The sequence below is a fragment of the Equus quagga genome, chromosome 11 (assembly GCF_021613505.1).
Source record: "Equus quagga isolate Etosha38 chromosome 11, UCLA_HA_Equagga_1.0, whole genome shotgun sequence".
In the NCBI taxonomy this organism is placed as follows: Eukaryota; Metazoa; Chordata; class Mammalia; order Perissodactyla; family Equidae; genus Equus; species Equus quagga.
This window is the reverse complement of record NC_060277.1, coordinates 18,469,680-18,489,267: the sequence shown is the minus strand read 5'-3', so window position 1 is coordinate 18,489,267 and position 19,588 is coordinate 18,469,680. Positions and strand designations below refer to the sequence as shown.

At 35.8% G+C, this 19,588-nt stretch overlaps 1 protein-coding gene across 3 annotated transcripts in view; it reads right to left on the bottom strand.

Moving 5' to 3' along the window:
- The window catches only part of ZUP1 (zinc finger containing ubiquitin peptidase 1), a 28,226-nt gene extending 9,218 nt beyond the window's left edge, over positions 1–19,008 (bottom strand). For all 3 annotated transcript variants that reach the window (XM_046675193.1, XM_046675194.1, XM_046675195.1), the window contains exons 1-5: positions 18,809–19,008; positions 16,919–17,494; positions 8,217–8,327; positions 6,355–6,476; positions 4,461–4,629 (exon numbers count right to left, since the gene is read on the bottom strand). In XM_046675193.1, the coding sequence (XP_046531149.1) occupies positions 4,461–4,629; positions 6,355–6,476; positions 8,217–8,327; positions 16,919–17,480 (964 nt within the window). In that variant the 5' untranslated portion in view covers positions 17,481–17,494; positions 18,809–19,008. The remainder of the gene's footprint in view (positions 1–4,460; positions 4,630–6,354; positions 6,477–8,216; positions 8,328–16,918; positions 17,495–18,808) is intronic.
- Between the last annotated feature and the right edge of the window lie 580 nt (positions 19,009–19,588).

Here is a 19,588-nt window from a genome sequence, read left to right as displayed (position 1 = left end):
TTATCTTTTTACTGGTATAACATTAATTTATGGCCTCTTGTTACTACCATGCAAGTTTCCCAACACTAGCATATTACTTACTACACTGAATTGAAATTGTTTGCATCTTGCATCTCTGCATCTGCAGGGCCCAGCACATAAAAGTACTGTTGGATAAAAGTTCCTCTTGTCTCTCCATCTTATTATACATACTGCTGGACATCACTGTCTTCTGAAGCTCGGTCCTAATCTGCTCCCAATTAAAAAACCTCAATAGCTTTCTATTACCTACGGAATAGTTTTAATCTATGGCATATGAAGCCCACAGCAAGATATCCTCTAACTCACCTGTATTTCAAACCACTCTTCTTGCCTTAATTTTGGCTGTGGCCTAACTGGACACATTAATTTGCCCATGGAGTTTTCATTTCATTTGCTAAGCACTTTTTATATACCTACAGCTATGCTAACACTAAGGATACAAAAGATGAATATGACAATATTCCTTGAAATCTATGGGATCCAGACTATAATAAATGCTATAAAATGGATAAACAAGGTGTTAGGACAGGGTACATCTGACTCTGTCCCTTTCCTCCTTCTAGTACACTCTCCTTATGTTTCCACATCCTACAGATACTCCAAGCATCAAATGCTACTGTCTTCATAGACCTTTTTCCTGATTCCAGAACCCTAAACAAAAAGGTCCTCTTTCTCTGAACACTCACTACATTTATGTGTTGTGCTTCCCAGGCACTAGCCATATTCTTCATGGGCGAATACTACAGTTCTTTGTGTATACTTTACTTACTCTACAGACTGTGAAGCTTTTAGGCAGAGATGTCTTATTTGGATAGCACATACTTTCTCATACAGCATGTGGCACCAAAAAGACAATCACTGAATGCTTTTCACTTGAATGACGGGTATACTATAGGAAAATGGGTTTTTGTCTTTAACAAGGTAGAGTCAATAAACCAAAACAACTAAACAAACCAAGAGTTAGAGCTGTGCCTAGCACCATTATAGACAGAAATATAGATCTTTATAACTATTTCCAAGGAACTTACAAAGATAAGACTTATAATAAAGAAAAAGAACAATTAAAATTAAATTTACAGGACTGAGTACCAAATGTTGTAGTATGGAATGGGTACTCTAGGAATTCAGAGAAAATAACTGTGGGCTTCAGTATCACAGATTTTCATGACGATGTCAAGATCTGAGAGAGACTCTTAAGAATGAGGGGGAAAACCTCCAAGAAAATAGAAAAGAAAGTAATGTACATTCTAGTATACTTTGGCATACTTATTACTAAGACAAGGGTGCCGCACTGTCTAGGTAACACTATCCTAGCAACCACATCATATAATTGCTTCAATGGGAAAGTTCCTCATAATAAAGTTTACAGGTTTTTCCTCAACTGAGGTGTAACTGACATACAATATATTACTGATAATAAAGTTTTTTATTCCTTAGATCTAAATCTCTTTAGATATTTTACAAGATGAATTTATCTTTTGCTAAATTAAATTTTATTGTTAAAATTATAACAAGTGACTCTTTAAATAACAGCTGCTTCAATTAACAGTTGCATAATTATCAAAAATAAAAATCTTTGCCACCAAACCAACACTTCTAAATTTCAAGGCAGCTCATAAAAAAGACATAGTATATTATAGGGTAGAGTTCTTTAAGATATATTTATTTTAAATTATATATACACTACTGTATTCTATAGTAACTCTAAAATATATGCACAAATAGAAATTAAAGGATGACATAAATTAAAAAAAATAGACATTCTACTTTCTTCCTGTATACTGAATAAATTATAGTACACATCTGCTGACATGTCCTACCCAACATAGAAACCGTTTTATGTGGAGACCATAAAAGAATTATAAAGGCAGCCTTCAGAAACAGACCCACGGATATATAAAAATATATAACATATGGTATTACAAATAAATGAGAAAAGCATAGATTCACTAAATGGTACTGAGATAAATAAGCAATAAGAACTTAAGAAGCATTGTTATAATTAAGGGGGAAAAATAGATCCATGCCTTCTTTATCTTTCTCTCCCTTTCTTTCTCACACACACATGTGCACAAATAAATTCCAAGTGGATTAAAAGTCAAAAAACGAAAAGCAAACATAAACATTGAAAGAAAATATAAAGGAATATGTTAATCATCTCAAAGATGGGGGAGTTTCTTAAACAAGACAGGCTACAAATAAAGGGAAAGATTAAGAAATTTGATTATATTCAAACTTAAAACTCTAATTAAAGATATCATATACAAAATTTAAAAGTAAATTATAGACTTGAAGAAACTATATTTGCATCTCATATAATCAACAAAAAATTAGTATCCTGAATACTTAAAGGACTCCCAAATCAATAAGAAAAAGACAAATATCCAACAGAGAATGAAGAAAGGGAATAGATTCCAAGAAACTAACTCAGGAGTAGCCAGGGAAATGTAAATTAAGATATATATTATATCATGCCCTAATAAATGGCAAAAATTAAAAAGTGTCACCACACAAAGTGTGAGTGAGAATACAGTGATGCAAATGTAGATGACGGCCATTTTGGAAAACAATTCCGCAAAAACCTTAACAAAGTTAAAGAGGCAAATGCTCTTTAACCTAGTATTTCCAGTTCTGAATGTAATAGTAGAGAAACTCTTGAAGGAGATCTGTTCATAATTTGTGAAAGTAAAAAACTAGAAACAACCTAAATGTCTGTAAACATGAAAACAAATAAATAACGTACACAATTCATACAAGGAACAACATACAGCAATCAACATGAATGAACTACAGCTATAAGAATCAACATATTTGAGCAAATCAAATTAGAGAATATATAGTATATACCAATTTACATGTAGTTTAAACACAAAGAATATTATATATTACTTTTGGCAAAAGTATTAAAACATATATAAGACTGATAAATACCAAATTCAGGATAATGGTTCCCTTTGTGAAGAGGAGGAAATAGAATCAGAAAGGGGTATACACGTGGTTTAAAATACATATAAAAAGGGGCTGGCCCCGTGGCCGAGTGGTTAAGTTCGCGCGCTCCGCTGCAGGCGGCCCAGGGTTTTGTTGGTTCGAATCCTGGGTGCGGACATGGCACTGTTCATCAAACCACGCTGAGGCAGCGTCCCACATGCCACAACTAGAAGAACCCACAACGAGAAATATACAACTTTGTACTGGGGGGCTTTGGGGAGAAAAAGGAAAAAAAAAATAAAATCTTTAAAAAAAAAAACCATTTAAAATACATATAAAAGGTTTTACAGCTTTAAAACATTAAGATTCATAAAAGCTGGGGGGTAAGAACAAAGGTGTTTCCATACAATTTTTTTTTTACTACACGAACAGATATATTTTTTAAAAATATACAAACAGGAAAAAACGTATTCTTTGGAGCAAGGCACATCTGATTGATTGTGAGTACTAGCTAGGCCAATAACTAGCTATGTAACCTTACCTTGGGAAAGTAATTAAACATCTCTAAGTCACAATTACCTTATCCAGAAAAAATGTAACCGTACACAAGAGAATGTTTGTTTTGAGAATTAAATGATACACTATGTATAAAAGTCTTAGTGTCTAAAACTATACCGAACAATATGGTAGCCACTATCTACACGTGGCTATTAAGCACTTGAAATGTGGCTCGCCCAATTGAGATGTTCTGTAAAGTATAAAATACACACTGGATTTTGAAGAATGTACAGATTGCAAAATATCTCATTATTATTTAGTTTTAATATTGATTACATGTTGAAATAATAATGTTATGGACACACGGAGTTTAAAATATTAAAAGTAATTTCATCTGGTCTGTTTTACTTTTGCTAATGTGACTATCAGAAATTTAAAATGATATATGTGGATCACTTATATTTCTGTTTGACAGCATTGGTCTAGAACATGATAAGCCCTCAACAAAAACTTTTCTAGGGGGCCAGCCCTATGGCCAAGTGGTTAAGTTTGCTCATTTCACTTTGGTGGCCCAGGGTTTTGCCAGTTCAGATTCTGGGCACAGACATGGTATCATTCATCAAGCCATGCTGAGGTGGCATCCCACATAGCACAACCAGAAGGACCTACAACTAGAATATATAACTATATACTGGGGAGCTTTAGGGAGAAGAAGAAGAAAAAAGAAGGTTGGGAACAGATGTTAGCTCGGGTGCCCATCTTTTCTAAAAGGTTCATTTTAAAATCTCAAGGAAATTAACACAATATAAAAGTGAATTTTTAAGTGAATTGTTTACTGTAAAAATTGAGATTTAGAAGTTTCAAAAAAACACATTTTTCAAAATTATTAGAACATACAGTCTCACCTAAAACTACATAAACCGTGGATCATGAAAATTAAGCAAAATTCAAATAATTCTGATTACGACTTCAGTGATGTATGGACATCAAAAACATGATTCTGATGTACTCACCAGAAGTTTTTGTCTTTCCATCATCAATACCAATAGCTAGTGATTCCATCATATCAGCTTTTCTTCTATGAAATTCAGATGGATGCATTCTTCCTCTATTTACTTCTATCTCCATATTTCGTAGTTGCTGTTGTTTGTACCCTCCAGAATTATCTAAACCATACTGTCTCTATTGAACATAAAAAAAATGACAATTTTTATGTCCCTTTACCTCAATGATGGAAACTTAACCACAATTTTATTTATTTGGAAATGTATTTTGAAACATTATGAATTACAGACTTTTATACAAGTCAACTTAAAGACTTTCATGAAAAATAAATCACATGCAAAAAAACTTTGAGTTAATAATAGCCTTTTCTATAAACCACCACCAAAAGACTTGCTTTCCTTGTCGAAGGGAAAGTAGAGAATCCTGTCCTCCTACTAAACGTACTTAAGCAGATGAACTCTGAACATACTGCTGATTTTTTCAAGAAAACTTGTCAGTACTTGTTACTTGGTTCCTGGGTTAGCCTATAAAGGCCTACTTAATTCATAATTCATTTGGGCGATCACTCTACACAGTAAACGAACTATGGTTTTGCACACTGGACAAAGAATCTCAAATAATATGTATAAAACAGACTTTATGGAAAAAGTTTCTGAGATCTAAACAACTAACTTCCAAAGTTATACAACAAACTCCCTTAAATACTGAAAACTTTTTGTATTGATAATGTTCAAAATTACATAAGGCAAAAAAGATTTAAGAAAAGCCAACTTTCTTTTCTCCTCTGAATACTGGTGGGAAAATATTTTGCAAAAATAGCCTGAATTAGATATTCCAAAGAGAGAATTAGATATTCTCACACACAGCCACATGTATGAACACTTTCAAACCTATTCAATTATAAACTCTTTTTATTCACATATTATCCTATTAATACATGGAAAAAGAACATTTGAAAACTCTATGAGCATTATCAGCACAGATGACATCATAGTCCACAGCAAATTAGGACTGAAAAAGTAGAAAAATCCATTAAAAATATAAATGCATTGGGGCCAGCCTGGTGGCGTAGTGGTTAAGTTCATGTACTCCGCTTCAGTGGTCCAGGGTTCACAGGTTCAGATCGCAGGGCAGACCTACACACGACTCATCCAGCCATGTTGTGGTGGCATCTTACATATAAAAATAGAGGAAGACTGGCATAGATGTTAGCTCAAGGACAATCTTCCTCAAGCAAAAAGAGGAAGATTGGCAATAGATGTTAGCTCAGGGCCAATCTTCCTCACACACACAAAAATATATAAAGGCATTAAAAATATAATAGATACTGCCAATTTAGTTCAACAGATACCATCACCTACTTAACATAAATGAAGTCTCAAATATCATCAAAAAGCATTTTCCATTAAAAATGTTTCTTTCTAAATGCATGAATTGCAATCATTAAAAGAATTTAAGACTCAGACAGGAGACAATAATTCTAAGTTTCTCTTTTCAGTATCTATACAAACACAAATTCTGAGTCTCGGTTTCCTAATTTGCCCCATCAACATAACACAGGTTTGAATCTAGGCTTTACCATATAACACTGCCTGATTCTGAGTAAGTAAGCTACTTATGCATTCTTTGTCTCCATTTCTTCATCTGTAAAAAAATAAAAGTCTAAAATAGCTTCTTCATGGAGTTGTGAAGATTTTGAGGATGCTATATAGGAAGTGCTTACCCCAGGACATGACTGGAATAAGTACTTATAAATGGTGGCTCTTATGAACTATAAAATATATATGTAAAAAAAATTTTGTATAATAACAAGGACAAAAATAGGCTGAAGTCTTGACAACACCAATGAAAAATAAGAATGCTACTAAACCAAAATACTATAATTGTTATTCATCTTTGTACCCGCAGCTTCTGAAATTCTTCCATTTCTTGTCTTGATTCTTCAGATCTTCTCTTTCTGTCTTCTTCTTGTTGAAGCTGGTGAGCCAATTCTAGATCTCTAGAACACTGGATTCTATCCATGCCTGTTAGATATTTTTAATCTTTAGAACAAAATAACTATTAAAACAAAAGCTTACTTATTTCATGTTAATACATATTTTCTAAATGGAGCAAATGCTATTATTTTGTCATTTATTCATGACTATGATGTCATGGAAACACTGAGTACGAATCTAGCAGAACTCGAACTGCTTCTGTAAGGGTGTAACCTCCACCTAAATCACTAATATTCACTGAGTGTTTAGGCTGTGACAAGCACTTTTCACTAATTATGTCGTTTGATCCTCCATAACAACCTTAGTAAGTTAGGTATTATTATCTACTGAGGAAACCAGAACTTAGAGAAATTAAATAGCACCCTTCATTGGTGTTCCTTATTAACACAAATAAGGCAGATTGGTTTCTCAAAGAAATCCAAGGGGGGGAAAGGAAATAATAAAGAGCATAAGATTATATGTCTGCAAAGTACAGGTATTAGATCATAACTTAATTACAGTCTGGCCCCAAACAAACAGTGCAACTTTGCAACATCTTGGCCTGTTTCCTCTCTACCCAGCGTCCTGCAGATCCATTAGTCAGTGGCTCCTGGTCAGCATCTTGTCTCTTAATCTCCCAATTTGATGGTTTAATTATGTATTTGAACATTCTTTCTTTCCTTACAAATCTCTCAGCCTCTATTGCATCTCCCCATTTGGTCCCCACTTCCTTTGTTGCAGATATGCAATCCACAACTGATTTTTCACATACTTCTGAGCCTATCTACAGTGATTTACTCAGACCATATCTTTCTCTCATTACCCACCATAGGCTTACAGAATAATTTATGTACCCACACAAAGCTTATCAAAAACAAAGTAAGAATTATCTGACATTCAGCTTCAGAGGGTTATTCTTCCACAGTAGTTAGTAGAGAACCACCAGAGTAGAGGACTACTCCATCTTTGCTCCAGGAATTCTCATCTTGGGACTAGGCTGAGTGATTGGGCAATGCTGTCCACAGAGATCAGTGACTGGTACTAGCATCACTAATACCAGACATTAAAGTCCCTTGCATTAACAGGTGATACCTATGTACCTTAAGAAACTGAAATCCAGTAGAATACAACTGGTTTCTCTTAGGGTCTATTTTATATTTTGTTTCAGTGGGATTGTGAAACTCATACAGGATCCTTCCACTTCTAAGGCACCACAATGATTACTTAACCAATGCCACTATTTTAAAAAGATAGGGGACAGAGGAAAACTTTTGTACAGTCACTTATAAAACTAGTAAGTTGTAATATAAGACGCTGGGCAAGCAGCTGGAAATGCACTTGAACATCTTTTAAGTCACATAGTTCACATTCTTTTTTAAAATTATATGTGCCATATGGCAGCTTCCTATTCATCAACAATTTTTGCTGACCAGATGCTAAATTCAGTTACTCCTTGCTGCTGAAAGAATAGCCTCAACTTATAAACCAAACAGATTTTTTAAATTGACCAATATTTCATTGTCTTCTAAATAACAGTGCTCTGGGACAAAACCCTGGATGTATACCCCTCGTTCAGCTGTAGGTCACGACAGTTCATCCTTTATTACTTTGCTGTGAAACAACTTCTAAAACCAAAGTTGAAGCTAGATTAGAATTCTTTAAAGGAACAGATTTATTTTTAACCAATATGCTTTGTTTTCTCTATGTCATTGATGTAAAAATTAGACATGTGTCCTAGGAAGTGGAAATTAAATCATAATATTCTTATTTTTAAACATATAAACGTACCTTGTCCGAAGTTACTTTCTTCCAAATGCAAGTCAACATGTTCTTGGAGAATATGGTAATTTGTACAGATGAGCCCACACATAGGGCAGTCATACAGTGGTTGATCACAGTCTGTATTAGAGACATAATTCAATTGATTTTATCTTTAAAACTATTAGATTTCATACCAAGTCAAAGACTGCCTACTATCCACCAACCCTATTAAATAAATAAAAGCTCTTTTGTAGTTGGAGTTAAAGCTATTTTTCTACTTATAGGGTCAAGACGGAAGACTGAGCATAAACACAAACCTCTCTTACCACTACAATAAAAGAAAATATTAATAATAAATATTCAGATCTGTAGTCGAAACAAGAAAAGTAGAAAGGAAAACGACAATGGTAAGTAGGGGCCAGTCTAGACATGGACTTTAGGAGCTAAACTCTCAGCACCCTCCAAACTAGGTACAGAATTCAAGCATTCAGCATTAAGCTGGGAATTGGGATCATACTGTGTAGTTGGGAGCAGATCAAAGAGCTGCATCCATCAACCGGCACTGCAGGCAGATAGGTGTAGCTTGCCCAGGACAGAAGCAGCAGTACCTCTGCAAGCCCAAGACCTGGGTCATACTGGGCACAGCAGAGGGACCCAGACGTGCAGAGTGAAGTACTGAGCAAGTCATACATGTAAGGCCTGGTTTGGAAGTGAAAGAACCATGTTCAGAAAGTAGCTGAGACTTCTGTGCAGCTGTTTATTTCTGCAAAGTAAGTAAGACTGGTTTCATTTTAGCTGGATCAGCTGACTTTAAAACTGAACTAAGTCAATCTGATATGTTTGACCAGAGGTTGAAATCAAAAGTTTTAAACTTAGTTGACACATCCTGTGGTGGTGAAACTGAAAACTAAGCTATTGAGTTACCTACTGCTTCCTCTCTAAGATGAAATTCATTCAAAAGAAGAAATTAACTCAATGATACTTTGATGAAATCAGCTAGGACACAGACAAGTACTGTTTTGGAGCTGAAGATACACTAATGGCTTTGGAAATGGGAGCTATAGAGATTCCAATAGTTGATGAAAATCTGAACATACTGAGATGTGTTCTTCATTGCCAAGGCACAGTAGAGGAAAAAATTCTCTAACTGCAGAACAAGAGAAGGATAAATCTCATTTCACTGACAAGACAGGAACATGAGCTGATTCAGAAACACCCCTGCTGAAATGGTTTGCCAACAATTATAAAAAATTTGGAGCTATACTGGAAACTGCCATGGATAAGTCACAAGAAGGATCCCAGTTTGTGAAAGGATTTGGTGGAATTGGAGGTGTCTTTCAGTACTAAGTCGATTTCCAGGGAACGGAATACCAAGGGGGAGACAATAAATTTCTTGACCTTGATGACTAATAGGTAGTTGACATGGGTCCCTCAAAATGTGCCTTAACCTGGAGCACTCAACCCAAGGAGCAAACCTGTCGAGGAATCCCTGCCTTATAATTGTACCATTTCTAGAACTTAATCCATGAGCATCAGATACCGAAAAGAACACCAGACCCAACCCTATACTTTGGTTTGTCATGGTGTCAGCACAACAGCCTACAACTAAGGTCCTAAATGCCACTTTGGACTAAGTTTAAAAAGAAATCCCGTTTTTACTTTTATTTGATGGTGAAATTGGTTGATCTTATATTTTATGAAAAAAACGATTTTTAACTTTCATACTTATAAGCAAAAATACTTTAAGTGCTGCAAACCTTCAAAAGTTAACAGAAGTGACATCATAAAAAAAATAGAAATGCTAGAGATAAAAAACACTAACAGAAGTTAGTGCTCATTAGCTTGTTGGATATGGCTGAGGAAAGAATCTCCCAGCTTAAGGGTATGACAAGAGATACTTCTCAAACTAAAGAATAAAGAGAAAAACACCGGGAAAAAAAAAAAATGAACAAAATATCCAAAAACTGTGGGAGAACTACAAAAGGTATAACATACACATAATGGGAATACCATGAGAAGAAAAAGAGATAATGAAGTAATACCTGAAGCAACAATGACTGAGAATGTCCCAAAATTAATGTCAGACATCAAATCACAGCTCTAGGAAGCTCAGAAAACACCAGGGATAAATGTCAAAAAAAACTATACCTAGGCATATCATATTCGAACTTCAGAAAATCAAAGATAAAAATGCCTTGAAAGAAGCCAAAGGAAAAAAACACCTTACCTATAGAAGAACAAAGAATTACATCCGACTTCTCCTTAGAAACCAGGTAAGCAGTAAGAGGAGTGAAATAGTTAAAATGGCCAGAGGAAAAAGACCCCACCAAACCTAGAATTCTGTACCCTTCAAAATTACCCCTCAAAAGTAAAGGAGAAATAAAGAATTTCTCAGACAAACAAAAATTAAGGGAATCTGTTGCCTCACAAGAGATGTTAAAAGAAGTTCTTTAGAGAGAAGGAAAATGATATAGGCCAGAAACATGGATATACATAAAAGAAGAGCAACAGAGAAGAAATGAGGGAAGGTAAATTAAAAACTTTTATTTATTCTTAACTGATGTAACAGATAAATTTATTCAAAATAAACATAGCAACAATGTACTCAATTATGTATGTGTGTATATATGGTTATGTTTCTGTGAAATGAATGACAGCAATGATACAAGGGAAGGGGGAGGAATTAGGAATATTTTGTTATGATAGGGTACTTGCAGAACCCATGCTGTAGTATAAAGTTATTTGAAAGGAGACTTGGATTAATTGTTACCATAGACTGCAAACTCTAGGTCAACCATTAAAAAAAGTAAGCATAGAAGTATAATTGATATGTTAAGAAAGGAGAGTGTTGAGCAAGTGGCATCTGTTACCTATTATCTGGAGTAGAAATACAAACACTGCATCCTGGTATCAGAATTGCCAAGGAAGACCTAATGCAGTCAAGCACTGGATGTAACAATGCTTTACTCATAATAAAGATAGAAAAACACATAGAGAAGAGACAAAACAAGATCAACTTCAGTACTAAACATTGGTCTGCCATGCCCAGTGGGTCCCTCCCAGAAGCCAATGCAGAGCAACTGGTCTCCACACATCCCTCTTGTGCCACAGAATGAAGGACTTCATCCCCTTCCCACAGGAGACAGACACATATAGCAGTAAGGTAGGGCAGGTGCACATCATTGTCTGAAACAGGGAAAGACATTTCCACACAAAGGGATGAGTCCAGCACAGGCTATGAGAACTCCTTCTATCTTGAAAAGGAAGTGTTCTAGGCCCAAGGCCTATTCTTATGTGGCCAAGTAGGGTCTAAAGACTGCATGCACAAACTGTCTTTCCCAACAGAAGAAAATGGAATCATATAAAATGCTCAATTAAAACCATAAAAGGCAGAAAAAGAGTGGTAGACAAAAAAAAGGAATATAGAACAAGGGCAACAAATAGAAAACAGTAACAACTATAGTAGCTATTAATCCAACTACAGGAATAATCACTTTAAATGTCAACAGTCTAAATGCACCAATTAAAAGACAGAGATTGTCAGAGTGGATCAAAAAACAAGACTGACTTATATGTTATCTAGAAGATACCTACTTTAAATATAAATACATACATAGATAAAAAGGAAAGGGATGGAGAAAGATACACCATGATGACACTAATCAAAAAAAAGCAGGAATAGCTATATTAATTTCAGAGAGAGTAGATTTCAGAATAAGGAATGTTATCAGGGATAAATTGTGGCATTACATAATGATAAAGGCTTCAATACTCCAAGAAGACATATCAATCCTTAACGTGTAAGTGCTTAACAACAGAGTGTAAAAATATGTGATGTAAAAACTGACAGAATGGCAAAGAAACAGAAGAATCAGCTATTACACAGAGGATTTGTAACACTCCTCTATTAGAAGTGGAAAGATCCAGCAGGCAGATATAGTTAACCCCTCTACACAACTTCATCCAACAACAGAATACACATCCTGCTCAAGCTCACATAAAACACTCACCAAGACAGACCACATTCTGGGCCATAAAACACATTCTAGGCCATAAAGCCTTAAGAAATTTAAAGAATAGAAATCATACAATGTCTGCTCTCAGACCACAATGGAATTAAACTAGAAATCAATTAACAAAAAGATAGCTGGAAAATTACAAAACACTTGCAGATTAAACAACACACATCTAAATAACAATGCATCAAAGAAGAAATCTCAAGGGAAATTAAAAATATTTTGAACTAAATGAAAATTAAAATACAACTGAAAATTTGTGCAATGCAGCAAAAGCACTGCTTAGAAGGAAACTGATAACATTGAATGCATATATCGGAAAAGAAGCAAAATCCAAAATCAATCATCTAAGCTTCCACTTCAGGAAACTACAAAAAGAAGCAATTGAATCCAAGGTAAGCAGAATAAAAGAAATAATAAAAATCAGAGCAGATATCAATGAAATTAAAAAGAGAAAATCAATAGAGAATACCAATGAGAACAAAAGCTGTTTCTATAAAAAGATCAATAAAATCAATAAGCCTCTAGCCAAGCTATGAAAAAGAGAGAACACAAATTACTAATACCAGAAATAAAAGAGGGGCATCACTACATGTCCCATGAACATTAAAAGTATTATAAAGGAATATTTTCAACAACTATGCCCACACATTTAATAACCTAGATGAAATGGACTAATTTCTTGAAAGCCACAATCAGGCAAAACTCACAAGAAAGAGACAATCTGAATAAAGTTATATATTAGAGAAATTGAAGTAATAATTAATAACATTCCTGGGCACCAGGTCCAGATGGGTTAACTGGTGAATTCTACCAAATATTTAAGGAGGAAATCATACCAATTCCTACAGTCTCTTCCAGAAAATAGCAGCAACGAGATTTCTTAACTCATGCTATGAGGCCAGCATTATCTTAATACCAAAACCAGACAAAGATAATCAAGAAAAGAAAACTACAGATCAATCTCTATCATTAACAGAGATGCAAAATCCTCAATAAAATGTCAGCAAATTGAATCCAATAATGCATAAAAAGAATTATACACAATGATCAAGTGGGATTTATCCCAAGTATGCAAGACTAATCCAACATTCAAAAGTCACAAATGTAATTCATCACATCAACAGGCTAAAAAAGAAAAATCACATGGTCACATCAATGGATGCAGAAAAAGCACTTGACAAAACCCAACACATATTCATGATAAAAACTTTCAGCAAACTAGAAATGGTGGGGAACTTCCTCAACTTGATAAAGAATATCTGCAAAAACCTACAGCTAACATCATACTTAATGATGAGAAAACATGAGAAAAAAATACAAAATTCTAACGAAGGAAATCAAAGAACAACTAAATAAATACAGATTTCTTGTTCAGGGTAGGAAGTGTCTATATTGTCAAGATGTTAGTTCTTTCCAACTTGATCTATAGACCCAAGGCAATGCCAACCAAAACCCCAGCAAGCTATTTTGTGGATATCAACAAAGTGACTCTAAAGTTTATATGGAGAAGCAAAAGATCCACAATAGCCAACACAATATTAAAGAACAAAGTTGGAAGACTGACACTATCTAACTTCAAGACTTACTATAAAGCTACGGCATCAAGGCAGTGTGGTACTGGAAAAAGAGGAGCTAAATGGATCGGTGGAACAGAATAGAGAGCCCAGAAATGGACTGATATAAATATAGTCAACTGACTTTCGACAAAGAAGTAAAGGTAGTACAATGGAGCAAAGACGGTCTTTCAACAAACGGTGCTGGAACATCTAGACATCAACATGAAAAGAAAATGAATCTAGAAACAGATCTTACATCCTCCACAAAAATTAACTTGAAAATGGATCACAGACCTAGATGGACAATTGCAAATTTATAAAGTTCCTAAAAGATAGCATAGGAGAAAACTTAGATGACCTTGGTATGGCAATGAGTTTTAAGATACAACACCAAAGGCATGATTAATGTATGAAATGATTGATAAAGTGAACTTCATTAAAATAAAAAATTTCTGCTCTGCAAAAGACAATGTCAACAGAATAAGAAGAGAAGCCACAAAATGGGAGAAAATATTTGCAAAAGACACATGTGACAAAGATTGATTATCCAACATATACAAAGAACACTTAAAAATCAACAGTAAGAAACCAAAAACCTGACTAAAATATGGGCTATACACCTTCACAGACACCTCACCAAAGAAGATGTAAAGGTGGTAAGTATATGAAAAGATGTTCATCCTAAGTTACTAGGGAATTGCAGATTAAAATGAGAGACCACTATACTCATATTAGAATGGCCAAAATCTGGAACATCAACTGCTGGCAAGGATGTGGAGCAACAGGAACTTTCATTCATTGCTGGTGTGAATGCAAAATGGTACAGCTAATTTGGATGAGTTTGGCAGTTTATTATAAAACTAAACACACCGCTACCATATGATCTGGTAGTGATCTGGTAATTTGGTATTTACTCAAATGAACTGAAAACTTCCGTCCACACAAAAACCTGCACACAGATGTTTATAGCAGTTCTACTCATAACTGTCAAAACTTGGAAGCAATCAAGTAGGTGAATGGATAAACTGTGGTACATCAAGACAGTGGAGTATTACTCAGCACTAAAAAGAAATAAGCTAGCAAGCCATAAAAAGACATGGAGGAAACTTAAATGCATATTACTAAGTGAAACAAACCAATCTGTAAAAGCTATATACTCTATAATTCCAACTATACGACATTCTGGAAAAGGCAAACTATGGGGACAGTAAAAAGATAGTGGTTGCCAGGGGTTGAGGGGAGGAAGGGATGCATAGCTGCAGCACAGAGGATTTTTAGTACAGTGAAACTATTCTGTATGATACTACAATGGTGGGTACATGTCGTTATCCATTTGTCAAAACCTGTAGAATACACAACACCAAGAGTGAACCCTAATGTAAACTATGGACTTTGGGTGATAATGATGTGCCAATGTAGATTCACTGATAGTAACAAACGCATCCCTTGGTATAGGATGCCCATAGTGGAGGAGGTTGTATGTATATAGAGACGGGGGTATTCTCTGTACTTTCTGCTTAATTTTGATGTGAACTTGAAACTGCTCTAAAAAATAACATTTATTAATTTAAAAAAAAAGAATTTAGACACTCTCCTTACACGTTTTAGAAACATTAACTCAAATGAATCAGACTTGAATGTAAACTTTGAAACTATACAACTTTTAGAAGATAACATAGGAAAAGTGACCTTGAATCTGGCAATGAGTTTTTAGATATAACACCAAAAACACAATCCATGAAAGAAGAAATCAAATAATTTGCACTTAATTAAAAGTAAAAACTTCTGTGGCCCATTGGTTAAGTTCAGCCCGCCCCACTTTGGTGGTCCAGGCTCAGTTCCCCAGACATGGACCTACACCACTCAATGGTGGCCATGCTGTGGCAGCAGCCCACATACAAAATAGAGAAGACTGGCACAGATGTTAGCACAGGGCAAATCTTCTGCAAGCAAAAAAAAAAGAGGAAGATTGGCAACAGATGTTAGCTCAAGACCAATCTTCCTCAAGTAACACAACAACAACAACAAAGTAAAAACTTCTGATCTGCAAAGACACTGTTAAGAGAAGGAAAAGACAAGCCCCAGACAGGGAGAAAACACTTGCAAAACACATATTTAATAAAGTACTTGTACCCAAAATATACAAATTACCTTAAAACTCAACAGTAAGAACAAGACACATGATTCTAAATGTGTATGCACCAACAACAGAGCCTCAAAATACACAAAACAAAACACGACAGAGCTGAAGGAAAAAACAGACAAATATACAGTTACAATTGGGGACTTCAACAATCTCCTTTCAAAAACTGGTAGAACTTCTAGACAGGAAATCAGCAAGGACACAGAAGATCTGAACACACTCAAACGCAATCTAATTGGGAAATATAGAACACTCCACCTAATGATAAGAGAATACACTTTTTTTCCAAGTGTCTATGAACATATACCAAGATAGACCATACATCTTTTCTTAGGCCATAAAACTAACTTTAACGAACTTAAGAGAAATCAGGGGCCAGCTCCGTGACTGAGTATTTAAGTTCTCGCACTCTGCTTCAGCAGCCTGGGGTTCACCGGTTTGAATCCTGGGTGCAGACCTACCCACTGCTCATCAAGCCATGCTATGGCAGCATCCCACATAGAAGAGTTGGAATGACTTACAACTAGGATATACAACTACATACCGGGGCTTTAGGGAGGAAAAAAAAGAGAAAGATTGGCAACAGATGTTAGCTCAGGGCCAATCTTCCTCACACATACACAAAAAATACTCCAAAAAAAAAAAAAAGAACAGAAATCAGAGTGTGACTTCAATAACACAGAACTCACTAACAAAATCAGAGTACAAGACAATCCAGGTGCCACTGGGCTGGTGGTAAACAAAAGAACATGCCACTGAAACTGGACTCTGAGTGTATTTCTCTGCAGAAAGGTTCTAAACTTACTCTGAATGTAGCTGAAACGTTTATTATCTGCATCAAAATTCTTTTCCATTATTGTATTTTCATATTATAATAATGGCAAATGAACAACATTATAGATATAAACTGAACTTAAAAACACACTTTAGTAACCTGATTTACAAACCAACTTTGAGAAGAACACATACTAAACTGAGACTACTGTTACTTATACAAAATGAACACTTTACCTTCTAACGGAGTGTCTAAAAGATTGGCATGCTTTGTTTTCACGTGAGCTTCCATATCTTGACTACAATCTTCTATTTTTCCACAGAATGGACATTCGGGAGGACTATACATTGTTTCATAAATTGATCCTTTTATTTTGGATAGGTCACACTGTTCTTCCTTACTTTTCAGGAATTTTCTAGATTCAGTTAAGTTCTCTGAATAAAAATCTTTATGTTTTAAAGTACCATCCTTTGGCAGGCTTTGAGCTGAAATTTTCGGATGATTAGATGCACAAGCTGAAAGAATACCTGAATTAACTTCCGTTCTACACTGTAGGGTGTTGTCCTTCCTGTTATCTGAAGTTCCATACTGTATTGCATTGATCCTCTCAAAGTTTCTTTCTAGTTCATTTTGCTCACAATGAGCAGTTTCAATATGAAAACACATTTCATCATAATTCACACCTGACAACTTGCAAAATGGACATATAACTTCATTTTCCATGTGAACAATTAGGAGGTGAGTCTTCATGTCTGGTTCTGAGGTTACTGTTTCACCACAAATATCACAAGAAAGCATGGTACATCAGGTAGCTAGAAAAAAACACAGTATTTTATTTTAAGTTGGAAAGTAAGAGTTGAATAAAAAAACGCATTTTATAAAATGATTTAGAACAATTATACTTATTATTTAAAACAGGATTATTTAGATGAAAATATTTTCAATGCACTTACTGTTCCTCAATTATACAAATCTATTTAGAAATCTCAACCATTCACTACCATATTTCAAGTTTATAGTTTCAACAAAACAAAGGCAATAATAATGCAAAATAAAATAACTAATTTTTAAAATATTTCAAAAAGTGTGTCTGGTTTGAAGTAGAGATAAAATAACATTTACAAAATTGCCCAAGTAAGGTAAGTCAGGTAAGAGAAAACAAAGAAAACTTTATCAACTGATGTATCTAAGTACAGAACTTTCAAGTTGGTAAGAATGGGGAGGGTAAATAAACACATCTTAATAATAGCAGTTACCAGTTAAAGAGCTTTACATATACCAAACTAACTTAAGTACCATTACTATCATTCTATATAGCAGAAGCCCTGGCTCCGATATGTCACCACAGCCAGAAAACGGTTAGCCAAAATGCTAACCCAGTCAGGCTCCAGAGGCCGTACTCTCAACCCAAAGAATAAAAGCAGAGTGAGCATAGTAAAAAATAGCACCAATTCCAGAGTCAGGAGAACCGGGTTATAATCTCAGGTTTCATAATTTTAGGTAAGACAGCGCACCTCTTCGAGGTTGGGTCTATAAAATGAGATGTACTAAATCAGCAGTCATTTTGGGTTTTATGGACCTATAAAGTACTGGCTACCGACAAAAAGGTGATTTTGCTAAGAAACAATTTTTAAAAAGCAATCACCACGGCAATCTTCCTAATTCCTGCTACAGACCATCCCTTGGCTAAGGACTAGCTAAAAACAAACAGGAAAAGAAAAATAAGAGAACTATTCCCATCATTTAAATAAATTTAGCTTTATAAGAACTCCCCACGTTGTCCTTATTTTTCTCTTTCCCTTGAGACAAGTGAAAATAGTCTCTGATTTTAAAAGGAAGTTCTCCCAGACCCTCAGCGGACAGAACGTCACACCCAGAGAGTTTCGTCTGTTCCCGGGGCCAGGACACGGCTAGACAGAGAAGGATATACTTGAACTTCCGAACACTTTGATCAGAACAAGTGGGTGAGAGATGTAAGGATGCGGCGATAGGGCCGGAATGCCGCAAGGCCGAGGTTGCCCAAAGCTCCGCGCCAACGTCCCGAGCCACGACCTGAAAGCGGGCCAGACACTAACTGGGGAAAGCCGTGGGCCTGAGAAATGAGGACTGGGGCTGTCAGTTCTTACCGGCCCGGAGGTCCGGCCGCGGCCACACTGCCCTCCGCTTGGCTTCCTCTGCGGGTCCCGCCGCTGCCGCCGTCTGGCTCGCCGGCAGAGGAGCACGTGCGCAGCGTCGATTACCTTTCCCGGCCTGAAACACTGTCATAGGCCCTCTCTATACCCAGAGATTCAGGAAAAGAACCAGCAACCCTAAAAAAACCCTCAGCTTCCGGTTATTACATTCAAAAAAGCTCTTCCTCTCTCCAGAGGAAGAGAAGGACTCCCAGCATGCCTCGCTCCACCCCGGTCTGGGTTGTAGTGCATTCTGGGACTCGTAGTCATTTTTGCAGCCTCCCATCAGGGTTCTGACTCCTGATTTACTAGGAGAGACGCTAGGCTCTGTGGTCTTTCTGAATGAATTCCTAGGGCTAGTCCTAGGGCATTACACGAGTCCACATTACCGTTTGTCTAGGGCCTGACCCAGTAGCATTCTATCCTATTATCACTAAAGGGCTTATAATGCCCCTTGGTGTCAAACTCCAAACTATGCTCTGCAGATGGAGGATAACCAAGCCAGGTTCTTGCCTCAAAGTTACAAGATCACACGTACCTTATAAGGTTCAGCCCTTATTTCATTCAATGAATATCTAATGAGTGTCTATTAGAAAGGCATTCTGCTGGGAACTGGGGTTGCAGCAGTAATCAAAATACGTGGGCCGTTTGAAACTTACATTCTAGTGAGGCAGAGAAAAAATAAACAAGTAAATAAATTGATCATGATAAGTGCTATGAAGGACATAAAACTGA